Genomic DNA, 25,758 nt, shown 5'->3' with positions numbered 1-25,758 from the left:
CAAATTTTAAACTTATATTTTACTCCTGTCTTCCTTACAACAATATTTCGCCATTTCTTTTCATGTTTCTTTCATAATTTTATTTTGTTCATTTGTTAAAGTTTTTTATTTGTTTTAAAATGATATTCTCTTCATTCGTAAGGTTGATATTCAACCTGAAGTGAAAAAAATCTTAAATACTAATTCCCATTTCCATTTACGCATTTCCATTACAAGTTTTTTACGTTTTTAGGGGAACACATTGCTATTAGTCTTAGGGATTTAGATCCCGTTTGAGTTTCATGCCAAATGACTTAATGGTGTTTTTTTGTGTATATTTTTGATAATAAAAAATAAAAATAAATAAACGGAATAATTATAAATTAATTTAATTTTTTCTAAAAAATTAGAAGTACTCTTCTTTAAAAAAAAAGCATTTATTACAGAATGCCATGACAGAATTCTAATCTTGTTGAATAGCCTTTACTTCCGCTTTTGAAATTCATATTTTTTCTGATTATGATGCATACTTGATGCATTGGGTTGGTGTTATAATAATAAAATGTCTATATTTGATTAAACATAACATATTTATGTTGTTCATGTTTCCTATTAAAAAGTAGGCCTACATCGTGTAAAGTTAAATTCAGTAGGCCTATTACGGAAATCACGGAGCATAACGAAATATATCCGCAGAAGTTAAGGAGGTAATTTTGTCTGTAAAATACGATAAAACTGGCGTTTGAAACCTGTGGATTTCCTCCAGGAAGGTTCATCTGGCTGGGGATTTGGGAAACTGTTAGTGCCCATGCTCACAATCACAAGAACAAGTTTGAAATATCATGACACCTAAACATGTAAAGAATGTTATTCATTATGAAACGTGTAACGAAAATATGCTGTAATGCTTATTAAGTTTTAGTTATTTTACGTTTGAAACTCATGTAGAATACAGGCTATACAACCTCTGGATTTATACATGTAACCTTACATTTTTTACAATAATTGTTTTTGTATTGAAAACAAAACCTACTAATTGTTAGTTTATTCAAAGCACTTCGTATAAAAAAAAAGCAATACCTATGAACATACAAATGTTATCTAAAAGAAAAATTATTCTGCTCTAAATAACTTGACCCGAGCAATAATGATTTGCATTTAGGTTATTGTTTTGCTCCCGTGCAGATTAGTAAGTTTTGTGACCTTACAGACAATCAACATTCTATTCCTTCCTATAAATAGTTTATTTACGCAACAAATATTTATTTCATCTAAAAATAGAATATTTCAGTTTGTAACTATGACTAATTTGTAATTTGTAACCGATAGACAATAACCAAAACAACCTGTATTTAGTAATATACTTTAGCCTAAAGCCTACTAATCAATAATGGGTATAACAAATACAATGCTCATACCGGAGTAAATACCACGCACTCTGAAGACATCTTACATGTTAAATGTGGAGAGTCTATACAGGTGAGATGTCATGAAATATACCCTATGTTATTTAGTCTTTAATAACATAAAATATAATGGTATAATATCACGTAAGAGTGCCGAATATGGCAAACAGTAGGCCTGCACGTGAAACACATTTCTTTGGCATTTAAAAGAATTTCTGGTGGTTTTAATACTCAAATATCGGATTGTACGTTTTTTTGGATTGTGAAAATAAATAATAAATAGGTTACAAAATTCTTGTTTTACTTGTATTTTGTATAAATAATTTTTTTTTAAATCAATAAATCTACATTGCTTCATTATTGATATTTACATCGATAGTGAATAATATTTTTTTTTAAATGAATAATATTAGCTAATAATAAACAAGACTTCGTGATGAAACATGATATATACATGTAAAAGTATTGATAGGCCTACCCATTTGAATTAGGCCTTACATAGGTATATTATAATAAAACGGAAAACGGATTATAAAAATATAGGCCTAATTGATGATACAAAATATCTAATGACTTACAACATTTGTTTTAATCATTTTTGAAAATGTTTACTCTTGAGAATAAAGTGTTATCTTCACATATCAGATTGTCCCATTGTACGGAAATTATCTATGAACAGTTTCTCATTATTCAGGAACAAGTATCTATACTCAGTGTCAATGATTTTGCATAAAATTCGACAGAACTGGTAAATTACTACTCTCGATTGTTTACTTAATATAACCGCAGAACGACGTCAAAGATTAAGTAAAATTCGTTGAAATGTAGGCCGGACATGGTACTGTCTGAGGGTATAGTGCTAATAGTTTAATGTGACCTTTTTTAAAAGTTAGTTTTTTGTCTGAAAAATGGCTAACTTCGAAAAAGCGAGGGTATAGACTTCAAGGGAAATATTATAAGGACAATAGCGCATTAATAATCTGTAATTTGATATTTTGAAAACATTACGCCTAGAACTTACGTACATTTTGTTTTAAAATCGATCGATTACATATGATAGACTATGGGAGACGCATTGCGACTGAAGTTATCAACACTTTGTTTACGATTACGTGACTTGCGTATATTGAGGCAAAAGGTCATTCCACACATAATCATATAGTATTTAACGTGCGCAGAATGTTTTTCGGATTTAGTACGCGTCCGTCGAGTTACCTGCGTATAAATTGAGAGATACATCAGGCACTTTTGGACAGTTAAACAGTGACCGTTCAGTCAGTCTTGTGGTTGTTGCCCTTTCAGGGCTGATTAACCATCGGATGTTGGGGCATGTTCGTTTGTTTAGGAATACCACAATGATGTGGAAGGGGATGGTAGAAATAATGAAGACGGATGTTTCCTTTGGTGATCTGAGTTAATGACCTTATATACTTATAGCTGCCGCATCGTAGTAAATTAATAATAATAATAAAAAATAATAATAAACAAACGTGTTTTAATAGTTCATTTTATGTAAAACCTCAATCACGGATTGTTTACATATTGTCGCTGACTCCACGTAGGCCTACGAAGAAACGACCTTTGACACGCGCGCCGAATTGCTCATAAAATTATTTTATTTTGTACGTCCGCGACAATTTTCTCTTTTTTATTTGTATCTATAAGAGTTACGATATGGCATTGTTATGCATTACACATAGGCTGCAATTGTTAGCAAGCAGTGGAGTGGGAGACGTTGAGATTCTAGGTACGGTAGACTGTAAGGTGTTAACATCGTACCAAAACCCTTGAAAATATATAGCAGTCACATACATACAGTATTTGACACTAGCAATGCAATCAGGTAACAAGATGCATTAAAAGTCAATAAAAGCATAATATTAAACAAATAATAGGGTGTAATAGGGAAAATAATTTCATGAGATGGATGTTTAAAGGTTATATTTTCACTTACTTACTTACTTGTTATATATTTTCACGAAGACAATGCCGAGTGAAAATATGTAATCTTTCACCGAATTTCGTTGAACATCAAGTTTGTTTTATACCACCTAGGCTACTGTGAATTCTGTCAACAATTCAACAGAACACGATATTTTAGGTCTAGCTATTTTCATATCATATCATTTATTTCACCAAATTTCAAATATAGTAAAAGGTAAGACATAAAAACAGTACACAATATTAGGCTTGTTTTAGTATACGCAATTCATTCTAATTACCATTATGGAGGTGATAACGATTGATTTGAATATAATATTAATTACATAACGATATAGTTATTATATAATGATATTATAGTATCTTATCCAACTGTGCGTTATAATATAGAATATTTCGCCCTTGAAGACTATATAATACGGTTCAATCAAAGTGTATACGATCAACGCGCACGAATGTTATACTAAAATAATTATTTCATGAAATATTAAATCAGTCTGTTTATTTGAAATCATTCACAAACATTGATTAATATTTTCAATCGGATTAGATTAACTGGATTTCAATCGCAGAGCACGAGTGTGTGTGACAGATACGTATATACAACGGTGGTTTAAAATACTTATAAGGTAACCAATTACATGTTAGCTACAATTTGCGGGACGCAATGATGCGGGATATCAATACATCTCAAATTGAATTTAGACATTATATTGATTTTCACAATCAGTTTGTAATGCCTTTTATCTTTACGGGATTTTAAGTCACGTTGCGAACATTAAGTGAAAACGAAAATAAAAAGCATTTTCATCCAGGGTATTGGCTTGCATTTAAAGGCTGTATTGTATACATGTTATATTCAATTTCATGTAGTACCTGTATTGATATTCATATATTTATCATATTAGATTTAATATTTGAGGTATTGCAAATTGTATATTTAAAGCTTGTTGATAATCACTAAAACATAGGCGGAACATCGTTATTAGTGAATAGAATAATATGGCCTAAAGTAACACCGTTTAAGAAGAATAAGTAATATTATGTTATTTGATTGACATTTCTAATTACCGATTAGTGATTTTGATATATGGTTTTACTTACATAAATCAAAATAAGTTCGTACACGCTGAAAATCATGATTTACGAATTTACATACTTGTTGTAGACGAAGGTCATGTAGTCTATTTTGACAGGATAAAGATACTATGTGCGGATTAAACGCACACACTCTAGGGGAATGCTAGACCTTGGCAATACAATGAGAGTAGCAACACGCGCACGTAGCACACTTCCACACGTGGCGCACGTTTACAACAGAGAGGGCGTGGCCTATCAAGTCACATCACCGTGAACAGCAATCCGATTGGCGGTTGTCATAATGAGCAATTCCGATAAGGAGGTTCTGTTACCACTAGAGTTTTCACGGCTCTGGCAAAACTAGAATTTGTAACGCTGAATTCTGTTAACAATACGTTTTGTAAATATATAGGTGCTAAGAGAGAAGAAAGCAAAAGTTCGAGGCGGGACAAGGTCAGAAGCGATAAATGGTGCCTTCTTCAACATATGTAGAGGTGAACGTGCCGACGTATATCGTGTGCGCATGTCTGTAAAAAGCCAGGTAAACTCTACAAAAAATTGTGTCTAATTAAAGATCAACGCTACAAGTTTTCTCGTACCCAGTGTAGCTTTAAATAGATGCATTCATTGCGACTGCTTTGCAGTTTTGATTTTTACAGAACTTAGAACACATCGCTACCCGGACTCAGCAGCTGCTTAGCCTGATTGTCTGACTGAATTGTCAACTTGTGTTTCACGCCAATATGCCACCGGAATCAACACTGATCGAAGCTCGAAAGGGACGACCCGTTCACGACGCAAATGCAAACATTACAAAAGAGGTTGAAGAGTTGGATGAGCTTTTTTCTGAAAAAACAAATGATAATCATGGAGTTGTTGAGGTTTTGCCGCAAAAAGATGAAACAGAGTTTGACATTAGTTCTATTGTAAAGTTGTTGATATGTGCGATAGCGGGCATTTTGGATGGACTTGCCATGGAAAAGGGAAGAGGTAAGTCAGTGCATACTTTTGATTTTTCATATTTACTTATTTACAAAATGATGCATTAATTCGATGCAGCAATTGCTATGCTGACAAGTATTTGTATATATGCCTATTTTAAGTTGGATGGATTTTAAATGTTACATATTCAAATCTGCACGTTACTGATGAGCACTCGTAAAATTATTTCAATTAAAGTTGTTTTTTTTTTTTATTTGATATGTGGAGATTAATTGTGTATATGTATCAGTTTCATAGTTATGTATCTTCTTTAATTTTCACATTATCTAATATTCATAATATTTATTTATTTTAATAATATTATATATAATTACATTATTTATATACTACTACACACTTAATATAGATACCGTAATTCATGTTCTTATTGTAAACTGTTCAGAAATCTGCATATTCTTAATTATTATGATAATATTACATACATTTTGTGCGTTCTGCTGTATATAGCATTGATACACATAAATAACGATTCATTCTGCTAAAGGTGAACTTCAAAGGACATACCGATCAATGTGTTCACCTGCATACCTCGATATCACGTGACACTGTTGTAATCAATCACATAATCCCAACATTTACTCGCTTATCTCGGCAATCATATATCGTCATACGCCTAATTGCGAGTGATTTTATTTTACTTCGATGCCATACTGCACGAATGCTTTTTTTAAAATCAATAATTTGAAACTGCACAAGCGTTTCTCGTAATTTATAAAATATCAAATTAAAATGTTAAATATCTCGCACTGTAATTTCACTCTGTTCATTTGCAAGTAATATTGAATTATAATCACTATCATTTCATATCATATTATTAAATAATATTAAAACGTATTGCGTATTGTGGGCCTATTATAGAAGTAGGCCTACTGTACATATAACACGATAAGTTAAACAAAAATATTGTACATAATGTTGTCCAAGTTATATTTCCGGGTGCATTGAATGAGGTTGTTACCGATACACATTTTCGTAACAAATAATCATATTCAATGCGGTATACAAACTCATTTTATCAGTTCGTATTATTATTCCTTGTTAGAAACTTTTATAGGCACTAGGCATACCGTAATTATTCTATTATCGGAATAATAATAATATGCTATATATAATTTTTAAATCACGTTGTTCTCTATTCTAAACTGTGCGCCACCGTTATTAAAAGTTATGTATTGTTGCATTAGCTTATGTCTACATTGTACTAAATGTATGTGCATTATCTATTTATAATGCAATGGTATTATTAGTATAAACTAACTTTCGTTTTATGTAATGCGGGGGAGGACCGTGTTGTTGGTCAAAGCCAAAACGAATGTGCTAGAGAGACTCTTCTATATCGTATTTCTTTAATTGCCGAATTGTAATAAAACCAATTTTCCCCTACAGATCCGTAAGACTCCAGACAATTCATTATCGACACTTAATGCAAATGATATTTTAAAGACTTTTTTAACTTGATTATGTTAGGCCTATATGGAGACCAGCATACATTAAAAAATGCGTGCAACATTTAACACAACTTTTTATTATGACATAGGCTTATACCAGGACAACATTAAGTTCATCTCTATTCTATTAGGCTATTTCTGTAGTGGGTATCTCCCCATATTGGAACACTGCTATAGTCGTCAATGTGTATATCATGTTTCTTTATCAGTGTAGGCCTAACTTCTCGTAGATTAAGAACCAAACCTATTCATTGTTGGAGAGTGAATGTCTGTTAAAATGGATTGTTTGTAGATTACATAGGCCTACATTATATAATTATCTTTTAGACAATGGTCTAGATATTTTTTTTCATATTCATTGAATCAGTTTAGGAATAAAGTTCTAAGTTTATTATAATAGTTAATAATACTTTATATACTGTTTCTTATGTTTATTGTATCCGTTACTGTTTGAATTTTAACCCTCATGTTATTGGCCTACTAATTTTGGTTTGGTTTTGTAAATAAAATAAAATAGATAAATAATGATAAAACTATTTCGGTGCCCTTCCCTTCAACCGTTGTTGTCATCATACACTTATAACAAATTAAATATTTGGATTAAGGATATAATACTATAGGATTAGGTTGGAACGCCTGTGTCTCTTCAGTAACAACACAGTATCAACAACTTAGTTTTTAATTGTCATTTATATATTTTCTTGCCTAAAATTAAGTTCAATGTGTTCATGAAAATGAAAAAATGAAACACATGAATAGTATTCATTTGCCTAATTTATCGTAAAGTTAAGGACAGTAGGCCTATAATAAAACATTGAAATAATTAAGATATAGAATCGTTTAGTATAAACAGTTTTCTGGCCTGAAATTCCTTTTGGTCTGTCCTGTTCTTTGAATTAAATGACAATGTGTCTGAAGCAGGCTTACAGTAGATAATACAACTAATACAGGCCAAGTTTAATCAAAAGTTAAATAAGCAGTACGATATAAGATTACTTAAGTTAGGAACGCCCGCGCCTCATTCCTGTCATTAGAGAATCTTTAAAATCAAACAAAAACACTGAGGAAAATACACAAAATGTAATCCCCACCAATAGAATACAGATCCAAATAATCCATTATATATTGTTGACAGAGGAGACAGACATACTCGAAATATTCGAAATAAGCATAGGACTAATATACTTATTAAGTTATCTGTTCGCTTCATAAGGTATTTCGATAATTGTAAACAACTAGAAAACGAGGACATAGGTCCTACTGTATCCAACAATCAACAACATTGTTATATTTTGCGTTGAAATGCACATTATTTGGATTGGAAACCTTATTCTTAGTTTGTTTATAAAATATGCTATTATTATATTACATTTTTTGACATTCACGTACCCACCCCACAACAACTTCCAGGAAAGAACTCACTTATAACTATATGTTTTGTCGATTATAAACACATTTAACCTCGTCAATAGTTTTGATTTTTGAAATGTCAAAATAAATACAACTGGATTGAATCGAGAGTGCTTCATTATCATTGATCTATTGGGATTTCTATAATCCGGACGCTTTGACATACTTAGCACCTACTTATTCAATTCAGACTCAATTACCTATTATTTAATGTAACCAATGAGTCATAATTTGTACAAAATATAAGTAGTAACCACAAACCTAATCTAATTTCGCTTTTATACGATCAATAATTTTCATTCGTTTCTATAGCAATTGCTTTGTTTCCAAACTTTATTTAATTAGCGTTTATAATTATAATTATGGAAATATAATCGGTGAGTGTTTTTGTGGCACTTACTGAATTTCCAGGGGCTACAATTTATGCAAATTCAGGATATTCAAATACACAGAAAACATGAAAAAGCGTACCATTTCCATCAGCTTTCATGCCCGGTAAGATGAGGAGGACGAATAAGGCGCGCATTTCATGATAAAAACAAAATAATTATTATATTTTCCCAGGGGTTACTAAATTCGATTGTGTGGACCTGGTTATGTACGTGCAATTCTCATCAGCTTACCAAACCCCTCCAACCTTGAATATCTATACGGGTATAACAATGGCCTGAATGAAAGGCAAATTATCACAATTGGCACGTTAATCTAGTCAAATAGCGTTGAATGAACTGTCGTAACGAAATCCGTAAGAACGCGTGGATTGATAACGAGCAAAGCAAAGAAGGCGTTACGAACACGCTATTACAGAATGCTTGAGGGCACTGCTCTTTTACATAGTTTTGCGGCCGGGTTTAGTTCATTTACAAGGTCATTGATATTATATACGATGTATAGGTGACTTGTATTATTACGTTCTAGGTTAAACACACTTGGTAACATGATATTATAGAAATAATACAATACCTGACGTCACTGTAAAGACTTAACATACTTTCTGTAATCTGAAGCTGGGAGATCCCCTTTAAGCTTTACAAATTAACACTTAATTAACTATAATCGGAATTTTATATAAAAAATAACTAAAGTGCAATAAGTAATACTAAACATTGATACTGCCTATAACCAATACGATTTTTCCACAATTACGTACTCGTGAGATAAAAACAATAAGACTGAAAAAAATATGACGAATAGAAACGTTTGTATAAAGGAACAGAAACAAATCTGGTGCTTCATTATAATAATTGCTATAGCTAGACTTAGATTTGGTCTGTTTCATGTTTTTAATGCCTGTGCAACTGTACCAATTACATCATTATGAAATATAAATGGTGTATGTCGAGGCGGAAACGGCAAAAATGATCGGAACAAGTGTGGCTATATTTATATCATTGCATATGTAATTATTACCATTATTACCATCTGTTTACCTGCATTATTATGATCATTATCGTCAATTATAACATCATCCCCATCGTTTATCATTATCATCATCAATCATTGTCACTCGTCATCATCATCATCATCGTCGTCATAATTATCATCATCAATCATAATCAAATTTGTGATCATTATCACCAACATCATCCATTATCATCAATATTCATCGTTATCGTTATTATCAATCATCGTCATCATCAGTAATCATCATGATCATCATCATCATCATCACCACCATCATAGTCGATATATCATCAATCATTATAATTCAGCATCATCATCATCAGAAAATATCATTATTGTCATCTATCTTTGTCAACCATCTTATCTTCTTCAACAATTATCATCATCGTCAGAAAATATCATCATCATCTTTTATCATCACCATCAACCATCATCAAAATATCATTATCATAACTATAATCATGATCATCATCGTCATCATCAACATCACCTTCATCATCATTATCATCATCATCATCATCATCATCATCGCCATCATCATCATCATCACATCTTCACCATCATCATCATCATCATTACATCATCATCATCATAATCGTCATCGTCGTCGTCGCCATCATCATGACCATTATCATCATCATTGCCATCAACATCATCATCATCATCATCATCACCATCATCGCCATCATCATCGCCATCATCGCCATCATCACCATCATCATCATCATCATCACTATCATTACAACATTATCATCATCCTCATCACCACCATCATCCTCATCATCGCCATCACTATCATAATCATCATCATTAACATGATCATCATCATACCATCATCATCATACCATCGCCATCATTATCACCATTCTCATCATCGCCATCATCAACATCACCATCATCATCACCATCACCACCATCATCACCATCATCATCATCATCATCATTACATCGTCATCATCATCATCGCCATCATCATCACCACCATCACCACCATCATCATCACCATCATCCTCATCACCACCAACGTCGTAGTGTCTTATTCTTGTCACAATCATTATCTTCTGTAAGTACGTGATGACAATAATATAATCACAGGTGTTATCACGTGCTATCAAACTATATTTTGCAAAATAGTTTGCATTTTTATAATTCAATTGCATTTCTTCGTTGTTGTATTTTGAAGACCAATGCTTAATTTAACACTGTAACAATACATAGTAAAGACAACAATATAATGATAATAAAGAACTAGAGATTATCATAATACATTGAATTATTCTGATGTAGTGGTATCGGTATTTATTTATCAAGGACACTTGATGTTCCCACCAAAATGAATAATTGTATGAATGCAGTTAATTATTTCTTATCAAACATAATTAAGAATCTTAAAGCAGGGGGTCAATATAATTGGACATAACCACCTTAATCCAAAAGTATTTTAACTAGGTTTAAGACAAGATGACTTAGGGTGCCTGATTCTCTTCTACTTCAAGGTTAGAAAACGCTCTCGTGCTAACCTCAAATATGTTGTCAAGGATATTTATGAAATAATATATCGCCACTGATGTATCGTGTGTCATGAGAAAATAAAATTAGTCTAGATATTAGCCTAATATTAATAATGTGACGAAGAAGCGCCCTCTGAAACGGTTATCACTCCTGAACAACAGTGACTAATTCGAGAAGAAAAACGAAAGTGAACTGAATGGGTAAAAGGAATTTTGTTTAAACAAGTTGTGTTCGGTAAGCAGCTAATATTTGTTTACCGGACACAACTTTTTTAAAATAAACTAAAAAATAAATAGTAATATAATAAATTTAATTTCTGTACACATCACATGGGGGAATGAAATCATTATTTTAGTTAAGTTGGAATAAAACTTTAAATGGAAACCAAACAAATGTTCTTATTTGTAGGCCTATGTAATTTGAGGGATGTTCGACTGTATCCGACTGAAACCATTGGTCTACTATCTACCCCCCCCCCCCCCCCCACATGCCGTTAAATGTAAATACACAGACCTGTACAAATTCAAGATTCCACACGTGCCGATAATTGTATAGGCTATACTGTTCATGCATATAACCTGTGTGAGTATAATTCATTTAAAACACAAAGGCTGTAAAACACGTATTGTTATACATTGAAATCTGAATCACGTTCTCCACTATATCTAAACGGTTTTTATTTATCAAAATCATAAATAACGGTCATATTGAAGGTTTCATAAAAAGATGTTTTTTTGTACTTTGGCGTCTTATCATTCGCACGAATGCCCCACTAAAGCCGGTGTTTCGCTGGTATGTGAGAACAACACTTGAAATTTACTTCGATTTTTCAGTCGACAAGGCAGACCCAATCCAACAAGGTCGCTTTACCTAAAATAGGATCATAAATGTATTTATAGAAGTTGCATGCTGAGTATAATATTATACGTTTTTTCGTATAAGACGACCGTGACCCTCGACTGGCAGTCGATTGGCTCTTGTTTTACCCAGGGTTAATTTAACGACCATCGTCTTGTTATTCGAAATGATTAGGGCGTAAATAGGGCCTAAAGCGGATCAAACAATCTCCTAATTGAATTGAAAATAACATACGCAGTTTGGTAATCATCAATATTTTGATTTTGTAATTAATGGAATTTTGCAGAATTTGAAACAAGTTGTAATAAGTAATATTATGGATGTATTCGCTACTCTTATGAATGGCATTAACAAATACCTTGAATGATTATTATGACATGATATGATAAACATTATTTTTTATAATACTCATGGTTTTGGCCTATCATACACTTCATATTTTATACGATTCTCATTAGCCGAACGGTTTACATCAAATTACCTCACGGTTTGAGATACAACAAGCAAACACGAGTTATAGTCTTATTAGATGAGTAAGTAAAGCAAATAAAACAATGCTAAATATGTATCATAACTTACTAATAATTTTATTTGTGTTGTTTTTCAGTATTTGAGCCTTCTGTTATCAGACACCAATTCGAATTTCGTTCGTTCGTGATGATGAAGATGTTTCTAGCTGCAGTGTCGTCTGGCTTGCTCTGTTTAGCCCTTATGTCAATCCTTCCTTCAACGTCTCAAAGATTTCAGTTAGCTCGCAATAGCTTCATTGAACGTTTCCAACTCAAAGGATACCTGTCCTCTGCTATTGGTGGCGCCCTTCTCGGCTCTGGGATGATGATAGCTGGAGGAGTAAGTACTAAATGTTTACAGATATAGGATTTTTTCAGATATTTCAATTTATAGAATGATTTAAGTGTATTTTCCAGTAAAAAAAACACTACAAAATGTGGTTTGTTTTATCATGGCTGTCAAAAATGGTCATTTGAAAAGCAATTGCTCCTAAGATGACAGTAATCGGTTGCTCAAACTATACTATATTTTGTAATTATGCATAATTGAATAAGTATTACCGATGCCTGACCTCACTTGTGCAGTTAAAAGAAGGCATTTGTTAGGGTCCTTTTAAAGTAGCCTACTGTATCTGTTTTTACCACCTTAAAACACAACTTTCTTTACTTCTTCTACAGTGCCCAGCTGGCGTTCTTGTTCAAGTTGGTGCTGGCATATCTTCATCAGGTAAGTCATTTTCTCTGCAATTGCTGTGTGTTGCCTGCCAAACTTCACTACCTTCTCATTGTCTGAACTCCCTCTTTAGTTGTCTGTCAAACAGTTCCCGCCTTGGAATGGGACAATATTGTTTGTTTTCCATTTCTTTTATTGTAGGCCTATGCCAAACATAATTGCATGAACGTCTTCAGCACTTTACTATACTGTCGTCTAATATTATACATTACATGCATTTGTTACTCTGCCAAACTTCCGTCCATTTTATGCAAGTTAGGCCTACTATGTTGTCATGCTATGCATCTCTCCACTTTCCGTGTTGTCTACCAAGTATTTTCCCCTCTAAACTGTCTGTGAATGTGTCTTCCAAATTTGATTGCTTTTTGTGTATTTATTATCAGTCTGTCTATTTTCCATGTAATAATATTGTTGTCTGCCAAACTTCTCTGTCTTCTCTTAGCTTTCCGTATAATTATTTTATGCCAACCTTTGGGCCTACTGCTTTTTGTTCGTATCATCTACACACTCTTCTCTATCATCGTTGTTACAGTTTTTTTTGAATGAATGAATTATTTTAAATACATCGCCAATAATCTCTCGAGCGTCGTTTTTATTTTAGTATCACCTTAATGTCCCCAAATCCATTTTATAAACAAACCCCGACCTTGTATTTATTCTTTATGGGTTCCGAAATGGTCGTTTTGCACCATGTTGTTCGATTTACAAATTAATGAACCATTTGAAGACCCATTTAAATAAATCGGCCAACACTGCAATAAATGCATTGAGTGCGAAATGCATAAATGTTTATGTTCCATATCTATTTGGATTCACATTCTTATTTTTCAACATTTTAAGAAAATCTTTATTCTCCATCTGTAAATAATCATGTATATATATTTTTTTAATTTCTAGTGGTAACATTTATGGGTTGTCTGTTTGGTGCGTTTCTGTATGGTGTCAGTGAGCCAATCATTACGAGTTTGACAAAACCAACGGAACCATTAAAACATATAACGTAAGTTGATTACACATTACCCACGTTGCCATAAATTGAATTGTAATACATTTTGTATTGATACTAATGATGATATCTAGTACATCATGAATATAGGGTTGTAAACAATGATAACAATTTACATAATTTGGATAGTATAAATATGAAAGATGTACTACTTCAGGCTATAGTTGTCCAATATACGTTGTTTGTACTACTTTTGGTACAAACTGTTCTGTAGTCTTCTCGTTCGCTCGAATAGATGTTTTATCAAGGAAAAAAATTGCATACCTTTAATAATTATTATAAGACATGTTATGTAACTTCTTAAAAAATGCCTTTGCCGTATACGAATTGTGATGATTGATATTCGTATAGAACAATAAAACAATGTAGGTTAATGTGATTATTTTGATATTCATATTTGTTTTGTATAGATTTGATGGGGCAACTAATAGACGGTATTTCAACTTAGCAGTGCCATTTGGGCTAGCTCTCATACCTCTCATTGCCATTCTTGATTTTGCTATACCTTGGACGCAAGAAGTTTCGACAGATGTGACGTCAGATAGTGGCATATTTACCTCTAGGGCATGGGCGCCATATTACGCAGGTGAGAATTGGGTTAATGATATACGTTAGCATATAGTTATTTAGGCCTATTTATGTTTAATTCCAACGGCTTTTAAAAAGGCTCTCGTACCACGTTCACTATTTATCTCTCTGATTAAGGTACGTTAACTGAAATGTTTAATAATGATAAATTGTAAATTCACGGTAAGCCTACTGTAATTAAATATAAAATCATTCTCAAAATAAGATTACATTATCTCATATGTTACCCAGACACAGTCACTGTCCGTGTACCAGCACAGTTTCCACAACCAATAACGACAAGCTTCTTTCATCACTAATTCAACTGTATTAACCTAATGTAAACCATGCTTTTAAACCCTATTATTTTTCATTCACTTCAATGTTTTTCTCTGTAGGGGCTTTAATCGGTTCATTACAAGTACCGATGGTTCTGTTTGTTAGTGAAAATCTTGGAGGTAGTAGTAGTTACTGCACAATGGCTTCCTGGACTCTTCCTGGAGATTTGCTGAAACAAATTTCGCCATATTTATATCGAATGAGAACAGGCTTCAAAAACTGGGGAATGGTAAGTTATTTTTGTATTTGTTCATATTTCGCATACAACACACATGTTGCAATTTCGTTAGTGTTTTGGTACACTTTTTGCAAGCAGACGGTCATTGTTAATTGTCTTGTTATTAACAAAACCCCTGCCAATACAACTTACAAGTACTAAAATACACCATGAAATTATAGTGATATTAAAAACGAAACTATTAATCTGCAAAATTAAGATGTAATAATTACACTGACTTGTGCAAATGTAGGCCTAGTTAAAATGCAAATGCATTGTGGTGTTTGTGGACTTCTAACATAGGATAACTTTAAAATATTACCCCTAGGCCTAGATACTAAACTTAAATTTAACATTTTTTGGTGTTTTGTTACACGTTATACGACTGTTTATTAAGTTGTAGGTCTACTTTTCTAAAAATATATCAAAATATATACAGGGAATCCCAGAAGATACACCATCGGCAAATACTATATATTATATAAAAGACTGTAAATACTGTCACGGTTCCTTGCTGTCACTAGTGACACACATTCAAACACGATATGTGTCACAAACAATAGTAGACAACTATACAATACTTTCAATGGAATTATCTAAGTAATTGATAATAATTATCCTATCCACCTTGAACTTATGAAGACAAAGTCAAAGTAAAGTTGTGACCATCATAAAAATATCAACACAATATGCACGAGGTTTGCTGAAAATAGAAATATAACTAGAATGGCGGTATTTGTTATTTTTCTATGAAAATAGTGCAATAGCCGAAGGGAATTTCCTTTTAAAATTTTCATTTTATTTAAAAATTAATGTGTTAGGACAGGAATCATCAGCGAATCGTAAATAAAAAACGTGTTGCTTGCATGTATTGCGTGTTTATCAAAACAAAGGTTGTCCCTGAATTTTTGGTTCGCAGCTCACACGAAACGTTGTCAATTGTTTATTAAAAATCGTAATTCGTAAATAAATTTATAAGACCTAGTTATCAAGGATATTAACGATATGCAAGACAAATTTAATTGTTTGACCTTAGTTCGAAATCGGTTTTCATGCCCATTATATTTAAAATTGGCGGCCATATTGAAAAAGGGTCGCTATTTCTACACAAGGCAAAAACGGAAGTGTCAACAAGGCCTAATGGATTCCTTGTCTGACGTCAAGTTCGTGCATCTCTCTTATTTAGATCTGATTTTATGCATATTTTATTTAAAATTGGCGGCCATTTTCAATACGAGGCAAAACATTAAGTGTCAACAGGGCCTAGAGGGATTAATTAGGATATCTGGCTATATTGACAGCATCTAACATTCCACTCCCCTAACTTGATTTCTGGGCCTTTTTTAGATATTTTTTTCCTATAGGCCTACTAAGAAAGGAAGTACAGCTATGTTGATAAACAACAGTATACCTATAATCCAATGTTTATGTAGCCTACGTATGTTAAATATTAAACAAAAGTGGAGTGTTTACAACCAGTAAAATCGTTATGATTGATTAAATAATACATTAAACATATGTATCGATTACGAATCAAAGGGTTCGGATAGATTTTATTAGAATGGGATTCACGAACGCACTGAAACAGTACATGTACGAACTCGAAATTATCTTTTAAAACCTTAAGGAGCACTTCATTACTTCATTATTAGTCGGTATAAACATGATAACCTTTGGATAGAGCGTTTCCAGGAGAGTTAATCTTTAAATATATTGTTTCTTTTAACAGGCAACATACGTCACTACAACTGTGGTTGGAGCGCTATTGTCGTCAGTTTTAGCGGGAAGCTTTGGGACAACTGCTGGTGTATCTCTTCACCATGCTTTTATTGGAGGATATACCATGATTTTCGGCGCAAGACTAGCAGGAGGTTGCACAAGGTATGCCTGGACCACACTGTACTATGACTGCGAATTCCCAATGTATTATTGTATTGTACTTAATAATTAATAATCCGTTACTAGAATATATTTATCTTAAAGAAAATAGCTTACCTGGACAGTGTGTCTTTACACTTTTCTTAAACTTTGATCGTATGCTTTATACTAAATAATTAATTTAATGATTAATATAACTACAAGTGTACGTACTTATTTTGTTGGTATTATATAAATAGGCCTAATGATATGATATTTATAAATATAAATTGAAGATAAAATTAAACAATACAGTATATTATTCTTTTTCTTCTGCAGTGGCCACGGACTATCTGGAATGGGAAATCTGCTGTTATTATCCTTTGCAGCTATTCCTGCTATGTTTGTTGGCGGTTCGTTAACTGCAGCCTACATGCATATGATGAACATAATTTAACCTGGTTATTTATTGGCGGGAATTACTTAATTTGCTAGCTGTACGATAGTAAATTAACCACCAGGTATTTTTAAAGAGAGAAATATGGTGTTAATTATCGAAATATTTATTTATATAAGTGGTGCAATTATGATAATGGTTTTGATTAAATTTATAAGATTGTCTTACTAATGCTACTCTAATAATAAAAACAATTTAGCAATTATTTAGTGCTAATATTATGAGACATGTTCGTTTGCAATACACTACGTGACTGCATATAATGCAAGTTTATAAACAAAATAAGTTATTGCGCGCATAGGCGTGTCTCTTTATTGTTTTATTAATTATCATTTGATAACATTTAGGTCACTAGGTTAATTACTTTCAAGAAATAGTTTATAGGTGTAAAATGAGTTTACTCGGGTAATTAACACCACATCTCCCTGCTACCATGAATATTGACAACAATTGTATAACGGGTAACATATTTATGACCTACTCTATTTTGAGTATCAAAGTGAACCAATCAGTAGGTATTTGGGTCACATATATACAGTTGTTATTTGGAGTATTATTTAAGGCATCTTTTGTTGGAGTGCAGTCTTTTTTTTTTTGTAAAAACAAAACACGAATTTCCTCAAATGTATTCTATATCGAGAGAGGGCGCCAATCCAATATTATTTTATTAGGTCTTAAAATGTAGCCTATATTTCCTTATCTTGAATTTTGTCCATGTCTGGAGCTGTATCTTATAGCTAAATGTCTAATCCATAACACGTTGAACGTTTAGTCCACATCATGTCTGGAGCTGCATTGTACAGCTGAATGTCTAGTCCACACCAATGTCTGGAGTTGTATTTTACAGGTAAATGTCTAGTCCACACCATGTCTGAAATTGTATCTTACAGCTGAATGTCTAGTCCACATTATGTATGGAGTACACGAATGTATATATATATAAGGTTGTGAGGTCATATACTTAATACAAATTTGATTTTGATTTTCCTAAAATAATTCCTATTTAAGAAGATATAAAAATTGCATTAGACATTATTAATAAAAATTATTTAAAAAATTTCATTTCGTCATTTAGAGAGACAAGCGAGCAGCTCTATTATATAAAAAGAGAGCGTTTGTATTATATTGTACCCACATTTGTAGTATATAATTAGGAATTCTTGGCAAGTTTTAAAACAGTTTTGCTGGTCACAATTTCGGAATGTAACGTCGTATTTGTAAATAATAGGAGGTGTTTTGTTATTAGAGATAATTAAGTCATTCCCATTAATTTGAATGTAAACAAGAATATAATAAAGTAGTATACGGGTATGTTGAAAATCATCAAAGGCTTATTAATAATAAACATGAGTAAGTAATATATGTGTTGTCTATTATTGGTTTTTGAAAACTATTGATCGTGATCACACAAAAGTGAAAAAAAGCAATTTTAAGGAAAATATTACGCCGGTGGTAGGGGCAATGGGTAATTGCAGTGTGGAATTTGGTTGCAAGCGTTGATTAACCAAGGCTAGTCGTAGATTATTATATTCCACTTTCAAATCATTATCCGTTCTTGAATACCATGCGCACCAATCAAAGTCAAATTCGGAATAATAAATTAATTTTGTTTAAGTAAAGAAAAATCACAGAATCCATGAATATGCCCTGTATTTTTTTATTATTATTCAATAATGTTAAATGTACGCTGAATAATTCAGTTATAGTGTACCACGCCCACCAACCAAAATAAAAAAAACAAACAGATTGGTTTAATAAACCGTCTTTACCACGACCGCCTATAGTTATAATTCTACTGTTTGTATATTAAAGCAAGACACGTTGTACAACTTTCTAAGACAAAACACAATTACACTGATGCATTATGGCCCGGATTGTGTTGCCATATTGCACGGGGTGAAGCGCTTAGAAGCTTTGTACAATAAGCGCTATAATAGGCCTATAAGAATAACTATTATTTGTCATCAGAGAGCTTTCGCAATCTCGATGGGGAAATGGTACGCCGAGAAAAACTAGACTTATTGTGCACCGGTACAGGTTGTTTGATCGATCCTGTCCTTAGGACCAGTACATCAAACGCTGGTTCTTGTCGGGTGAATCATGAATGGAATACAAATTTACAGCGAAATATTTTATAAAATTCATAGAAATTTACATAGAAACACATCCTTATTCATGGTTTCTTGTTTTTTGCCACTTCAGGATAAAACAAAACATAATATTTAATTTTGTGGAATTTGCATCCCACATAATTACAAAGTCTTAGGCCTAATGAATTGATTGTAGTACAATGTCTGTCTCGGCATTCGCGCAGGTTTAAAGCATAGCAACACCTCTGCTGCCACCTATAGTCGTTTTGGTTTTCTATAATCGAGATTACAAAACCTACACAACCGTTCCTGATAGAGATAGCAAAATCTCTGTACTCTAGTCGTTGTCGTCGTCGTCGTTGTAGCAAAGACAATGAAGAACAAAGGGTCTGTACAACGACACAAAATAAACAAAAACAAACATTGTATTTACATTTTTATTATATTTAATCAAATCACATAGCATGCATATCAGTAAACATGTTGATGGTTGATGTATTAAACACAATGAGAAACAATGTATATTTTACGGGTGAAATTGTGTGCCCTAAAGCTGCTCAAATAAAATAAGTCTGAATCTTCGCAGTGTGCCGTTTAATTTACAAATTAGGTAAACATGTGCAGTAAATTTATACCTTTCTTTTATAATGCGTATAATGCAATATCTCAACTTACAATTTATAATGTATCTTTTATACATTGACAATTGTATTCGAAATTTATTTGTAAATATTTGTATGTACTGTTTATTTGTATATAGAAATTGTTTCAACAACAAATATATACATATATATATTTGTTGTTGAAACAATTTGTTTAATACAAATTGGTTTTTTTTTAAATAAAAATAAAGGCAATGATAACATTCTCCCATTCTCAAACATTAAAAAGTCAATTCAAATCATTTCAGGTTTCACCATATTGCGCATTAAGTTAGGCCTACACTATTTTATAATCTTCTAACTGTTTTTGATATTGATATATTACAACAACAACACTGTGGTTTGTTTTTTTTGGTATATGAATCTAAACTCACTTCTTGCCTTTTCAAATTAAAATTCGGACATAAATTTCCATAATATCGGCATCATCTTAGTTGTAATACATTTTGTCAATGAATTTTAATTCAATTCAATTTTGGTTTATTAAAAATATAAGTGGCATTGCAGAAAAATCTGAATTGCGCCAAATTTATATTATAATATAAAACGTATAAGAAAATAACAAAATATAAAATATTCCATTTAAAAATTCATTCAAATATAAAATATGTACAAATCTATAAATATAACAAATTTACATACAGTACAAACAAACCCACATTAGGCCTACATTAAAATATCGCTAAAATTCTAGGAAAACACATTTAAAATACAATTTAAAAAAAAGTTACAAGGTCGACACGGTCCAAGCAATTATTAAAATCTATTTTGTTGGGATTGGCAGATTTAGTTTCCTAATAATACTAGGTACAGACGATTTAGCAAAACGTTCAGTTTTTAAATTATACTGAGTGAGTTTAGTGTTCGAGCGGAGGGATCTCACTGTGTTATAATTCTATTGGTTTCAAAAGATGAGGTAAACTTTGCAAAGCATTCTCATACAAAATCTGGTTAGTAATAATTAGTCGTTGTTCAAGGCTTTCTAGTTGAAGAATATCTAATGCAGATATATAAGAATTGTACTGTTGGCCCAAAATGATCTTACATGCTCGCTTTTGAACTGATTCGATTTCTTTAATTTGAGTTACATTTAAAAAAAAATTAAATATTCAAGAATAGACCGAAGAAACAGAATAATATTAACATTCACAAGTTTAGGTATGGGAAAGCCAAATTTAAAAATGAACTTTCAAAAGGTAATGTACTTTAAAACTTTTCTGTACATCAAAACAGTTCAAAAAGTACAGAAAAGCGATGAACGCATAGTGATACCGGACCGCAAACAGACCGACAGACCGACAGACCGACCGACCGACCGACAGAGTGAACTATTGAGTCGCGTCCAAAAGGACGACTAAGCATAAAGAGCGCACATGAGGCATTTGTCGACAATGTTTTAACGTGGAATGACCATTTAAGATCATCTTGTAAAATAACGCCTAGTAATTTGATTTCACTAACGGTAATAGAAACAGGTTCATACAAAGGTTCTTTGTTACTAAAACATACATTGATTGTTTTACATTCTTTTGGATTCAACTTCATCGGCCTATGGTTATTTTTGCTCCACTGTATAAGTTCATTGATATGAGTTTGTATTGCATCGTTGTCGTTTTTATTTAAACTCCATCAACTGTCAAATCATTAACACATTTCAATCTTTGTTCTGAATCAATAACACAATCATTGACCATCATTTGGAATACAGTAGGTCCACATTTAATATATTGTGGTACACCACATGAAGTTAATTTCCATTCAGAAAACAAACTTTTAAACATTACCCTTTGTATACATTTGTTATAATATAATAAATTATTATATCCGTTGGTCGTAATATCGTCTCACTACATTTCTTACTTCAGTTTGTACTTCTGAGTTCATGAATACGTAAATAATGGCAACGGCCAGTCCTTGCGTACATTGGAGGGTCGTGTTGATTACGGTCATGACGTATCTGGTAAGTGGAGAGACATTCTTGATATGTGGTTCTATCAGGAAGACTATGTATACTGTGCCCATGAGAACCATTAGATAAAAAGCTGATTTTAACATTTTCCTTGAAGACAAAAAAAAACCCCGCAGATAATAAAATATAAGCCTCTGGAAATAATAACAATAATAATAATAGGCATGCTTGTATTTAGGATATATTGTTACTATATAATTATGGACTAATGAAAACATACTTACAATTTATGCATAGTAGTACAATCTTGGGGAGTTGATTTAATTTTTGGATACAGAGCTTTTAAAATCATCGCTGAAAAAAAGACGTTCATCTAAAACGAAAGAAATTTAGGTCTTTTAGTAGAAAGGGTGTTGATATGGTTGACATTTCACAAATTCGCTATTAGGCCTAGGCCATTTTTAATAACTATCATATGCATAATACTGATAAAACTAAAAATTTCATCCGTTTTTACTTCATAATGTATCCTATAGGAAATACTATAGCTAACCCAATGAATCTATAATAAAACACAATTAATTATCACACAATAAATAAATGTTCTTTAACTTAAAAAGAGCTTCATAAAACTGTAAATAATACTTACAGCCAGCAATAACAAGGTAGGTACGATAACAAAAGCATATTGGTGCCAAAATATTTCTTCACTCCACCAACAACTAGAAAATATTTAAAAAAAACAATTGAATCACTGAAAACATTTCATCGAGTATCGCAATTAATTCAATCGAGTAAAAATAACATTTAGTCTCATCGGGGAATAAGATCGTACCCAATAAACTTACACAGCAGGTTTAGAATATATTTCAAAAATCATGTCTTGATGTTGCGTCGTTCACACATAAATGTAAATATTTAGGTGATCATTTAGAATAAAATGATCACCTATTGTTATTGTACAAAATCTTTATTATTATTAGGTGATCATTTAGAATAAAATGATCACCTATTGTTATTGTACAAAATCTTTATTAGGTGATCATTTAGAATAAAATGATCACCTATTGTTATTGTACAAAATCTTTATTATTAGGTGATCATTTAGAATAAAATGATCACCTATTGTTATTGTATGAAATCTTTATTGTTATTATTATTCTTCTTCTTTCTGTACACTTTTGTTTAGCAATTATCTCAAAAAGTTGAATAACAATGATCACAAAAATTTCACAATGTCTTTCAAATACTTTAACTTAGCCATAATAAGCTTTTCAGCGTGATCACTCAACCGTGACGTCATTAATACGCGATTTTGTGAAATCACACTATCAATCATATCTCCATAACTCTTTATTACATATCAATAAAATTCACTATACGTAAACTTCAGGTGAAGGATAAAAATATTAACACATAAAAACTTACATTTTTCAAGGTCATGCACGTGAAATTGCGCGTTAAAAATTTAAAAAGCTCCAAATTAAGTTTTGATCAATTTAGAGCATGAGTTAGGCCATTTGCGTGTTTCAAAAAATTACTGCGCAAAAATGCGTTTTTGCGTGCGCAATTCTTAAAATGCGTAAAAAATATGAATTTTTTTTACAAATCGTATTCTACTCACCATCCTTAGTCCATTCACCAAATTTGAGTCTGTTCCGACTTAAAAGAACGCTATACGAGCAGGTTAAAAATGACAAAATGCGCACATTAATTGTACAAAAGTGCTAAAAATGGTAAAAAATAAGGCCTTTTTAAAATTAATATAACTCTTCAGAATGCACGATGACCCCCAATTTTTTTAACTTATTCTGGAAGCCAATGAGTTGTAGATATAAATGCATATACACATTAGACGTACAAAATGGTATGACGTCATCATTTGGCCACATGAATTTTTAAAATAGGGTTTTTTCCCCTTTTGTAATGGACCACCATATTCAACAGAGCGCAACTCGCTTATTTGTGATCGATTTTCTTTAAATTTTTAATATATTCTACCTCAACCAATTATTACTTATGAGTTGCCAATATTTTCATTTGGATAATGTCATCACGTCTTAAAATTTAAATAACGGTGGTTACGTAATTTCACCTACAAGGTATACTTGAATACCTTACAGCTCTTCTGAATTAAAGTTGACCTTGATGTTTATAACTTATTATGAGAGCTGGTGAAATTTAGATATGAATTATTATAAAAATTAAGCCTATCGGATGTTGTGACGTTATCATATGGCCAGTTGAAGTTAAAAAGTAGTTTTTTCATCTCTTTCGTCAAAGTTATACAATTTTTAAAGAGCGCGCACCCCCCTTCTACGTGCCAAATTTTCTTCCAATTGTTATATTTTATTGCTCAATTCATTATCTTTCGATATTGTTATCCACAAGTTTATTTTGATAATGTCATCAGTGGCGAAAAATTAGAACATGATGTGTGTCCGTAATTTCACCAATGCTACACTGTATATAGATATACAGTATATACTGTACATAATGTATATGGCATATAATAGGCACAGCACTATAGTATAACCGTATAATAGGATGGCATACATCAACATTTTCTGATTGTATGTTAACATACGTGCATGTTTAAAAAATAATAATGTCAATAAAATGATAAAAATGATCACCTATAATTCGTCAAAGTGACGAATTAAATTCTAGTTGGTTATCCGCCACAAGCGGATAACCTTTGTTATTGTACGTGTTTCTTTTTGGTTATCCGCCTCAAGCGGATAACCTTTGTTATTGTAGTGTTACTTTTTTTTTTTTATTGGTTATCCGCCACAAGCGGATAACCTTTGTTATTGTACGTGTTTCTTTTTTTTTTTATTATTCTTCTTTCTTTCTCAGATTTTGTGCACGCGTTTTCTCTTCAACGTGTTAACATAACATGTTGTAACTTGGTCAACATTTAGACATTTAACTGAAGATGTTCAGCCAAGCTTTTGGACGCTGTCAGATCCGCGTAGCGTAAGTCACGCGCGATTTTCTGAAAATCTTAAATCGGTCATAACTTCGAAACCGATAAATATTTTTTAACGAAATTTTCAGCCACGTTTTCTTCACATCAATGGCTAACTTTTGGAATGTTTAACAAATTTTTGGAGACTAGAAAGTTTTCGCGTAAATTGCGTTTGAAATATTTTACTCTTCTTATTTTGTGCACGCTGTTTCTCTTCAACGTGTAAACATAATATGTTGTAACTTGTTCAGCATTTAGACATTTTACTGAAGTTGTCCAGCCAAGCTTTTTGACGATGTCAGAGCCGCGTAGCGTAAGTTACGCGTGATTTTCTGAAAATCTTAAATTGGTTATAACTTCAAAACAAACGAATATTTTTTAACGTCATTTTCAGCCACGTT

At 32.1% G+C, this 25,758-nt stretch overlaps 3 protein-coding genes across 9 annotated transcripts in view; 1 reads left to right on the top strand and 2 right to left on the bottom strand.

Annotated features, from left to right (window-relative positions):
- Positions 1–25,758, bottom strand: part of LOC144840072 (corticotropin-releasing factor receptor 1-like) — a 347,896-nt gene that overhangs the window by 184,148 nt on the left and 137,990 nt on the right. The window contains exon 16 of one of the 6 annotated variants that reach the window (XR_013611828.1): positions 13,338–13,347. The exons of the other annotated variants lie outside the window; for them this stretch is intronic. The gene's annotated coding sequence lies outside the window, so the exon portion shown is untranslated. Of the gene's footprint in view, positions 1–13,337; positions 13,348–25,758 lie in introns of those variants that run through there. 6 annotated transcript variants of the gene reach the window in all.
- Positions 4,767–19,166, top strand: LOC144840078 (thiosulfate transporter TsuA-like). Of its 2 annotated transcripts, XR_013611832.1 has the most exons (9): positions 4,767–5,396; positions 12,648–12,889; positions 13,228–13,276; positions 14,180–14,282; positions 14,699–14,874; positions 15,254–15,423; positions 17,141–17,292; positions 17,608–18,248; positions 18,304–19,166. XR_013611832.1 is itself a non-coding variant. In XM_078695742.1 (8 exons), exons 1-8 carry the CDS (start codon positions 5,150–5,152, stop codon positions 17,723–17,725), a joined length of 1,257 nt encoding a protein of 418 aa, XP_078551868.1. In that variant the 5' UTR covers positions 4,767–5,149; the 3' UTR covers positions 17,726–18,284. The 2 variants fall into 2 exon arrangements, 1 of the variants encoding a protein (XP_078551868.1); XM_078695742.1 differs by lacking the exon at positions 18,304–19,166 and having other exon boundaries at positions 17,608–18,284.
- LOC144840964 (corticotropin-releasing factor receptor 1-like) overlaps positions 22,122–25,758 on the bottom strand; it is a 61,819-nt gene continuing 58,182 nt past the window's right edge. Inside the window, exons 5-7 of the mRNA XM_078697071.1 lie at positions 23,036–23,108; positions 22,671–22,759; positions 22,122–22,536 (exon numbers count right to left, since the gene is read on the bottom strand). Of these exons, the coding sequence (XP_078553197.1) occupies positions 22,296–22,536; positions 22,671–22,759; positions 23,036–23,108 (403 nt within the window). The 3' untranslated portion in view covers positions 22,122–22,295. The remainder of the gene's footprint in view (positions 22,537–22,670; positions 22,760–23,035; positions 23,109–25,758) is intronic.

This window comes from Antedon bifida, chromosome 4 (genome assembly GCF_963402885.1).
Source record: "Antedon bifida chromosome 4, ecAntBifi1.1, whole genome shotgun sequence".
Classification (NCBI taxonomy): domain Eukaryota; kingdom Metazoa; phylum Echinodermata; class Crinoidea; order Comatulida; family Antedonidae; genus Antedon; species Antedon bifida.
Note: the sequence above shows the minus strand (reverse complement) of the source record. Positions and strands in the feature narration are given on the sequence as shown.

Excerpts from the sequence above, each read along its gene's own strand:
- LOC144840078 (XM_078695742.1), top strand. The coding sequence starts at position 5,150 with ATGCCACCGGAATCAACACTGATCGAAGCTCGAAAGGGACGACCCGTT. Across the intron at positions 14,283-14,698 it reads GAACCATTAAAACATATAAC|ATTTGATGGGGCAACTAATA; the intron begins GTAAGTTGATTA and ends TGTTTTGTATAG. Across the intron at positions 17,293-17,607 it reads CTAGCAGGAGGTTGCACAAG|TGGCCACGGACTATCTGGAA; the intron begins GTATGCCTGGAC and ends TTTCTTCTGCAG.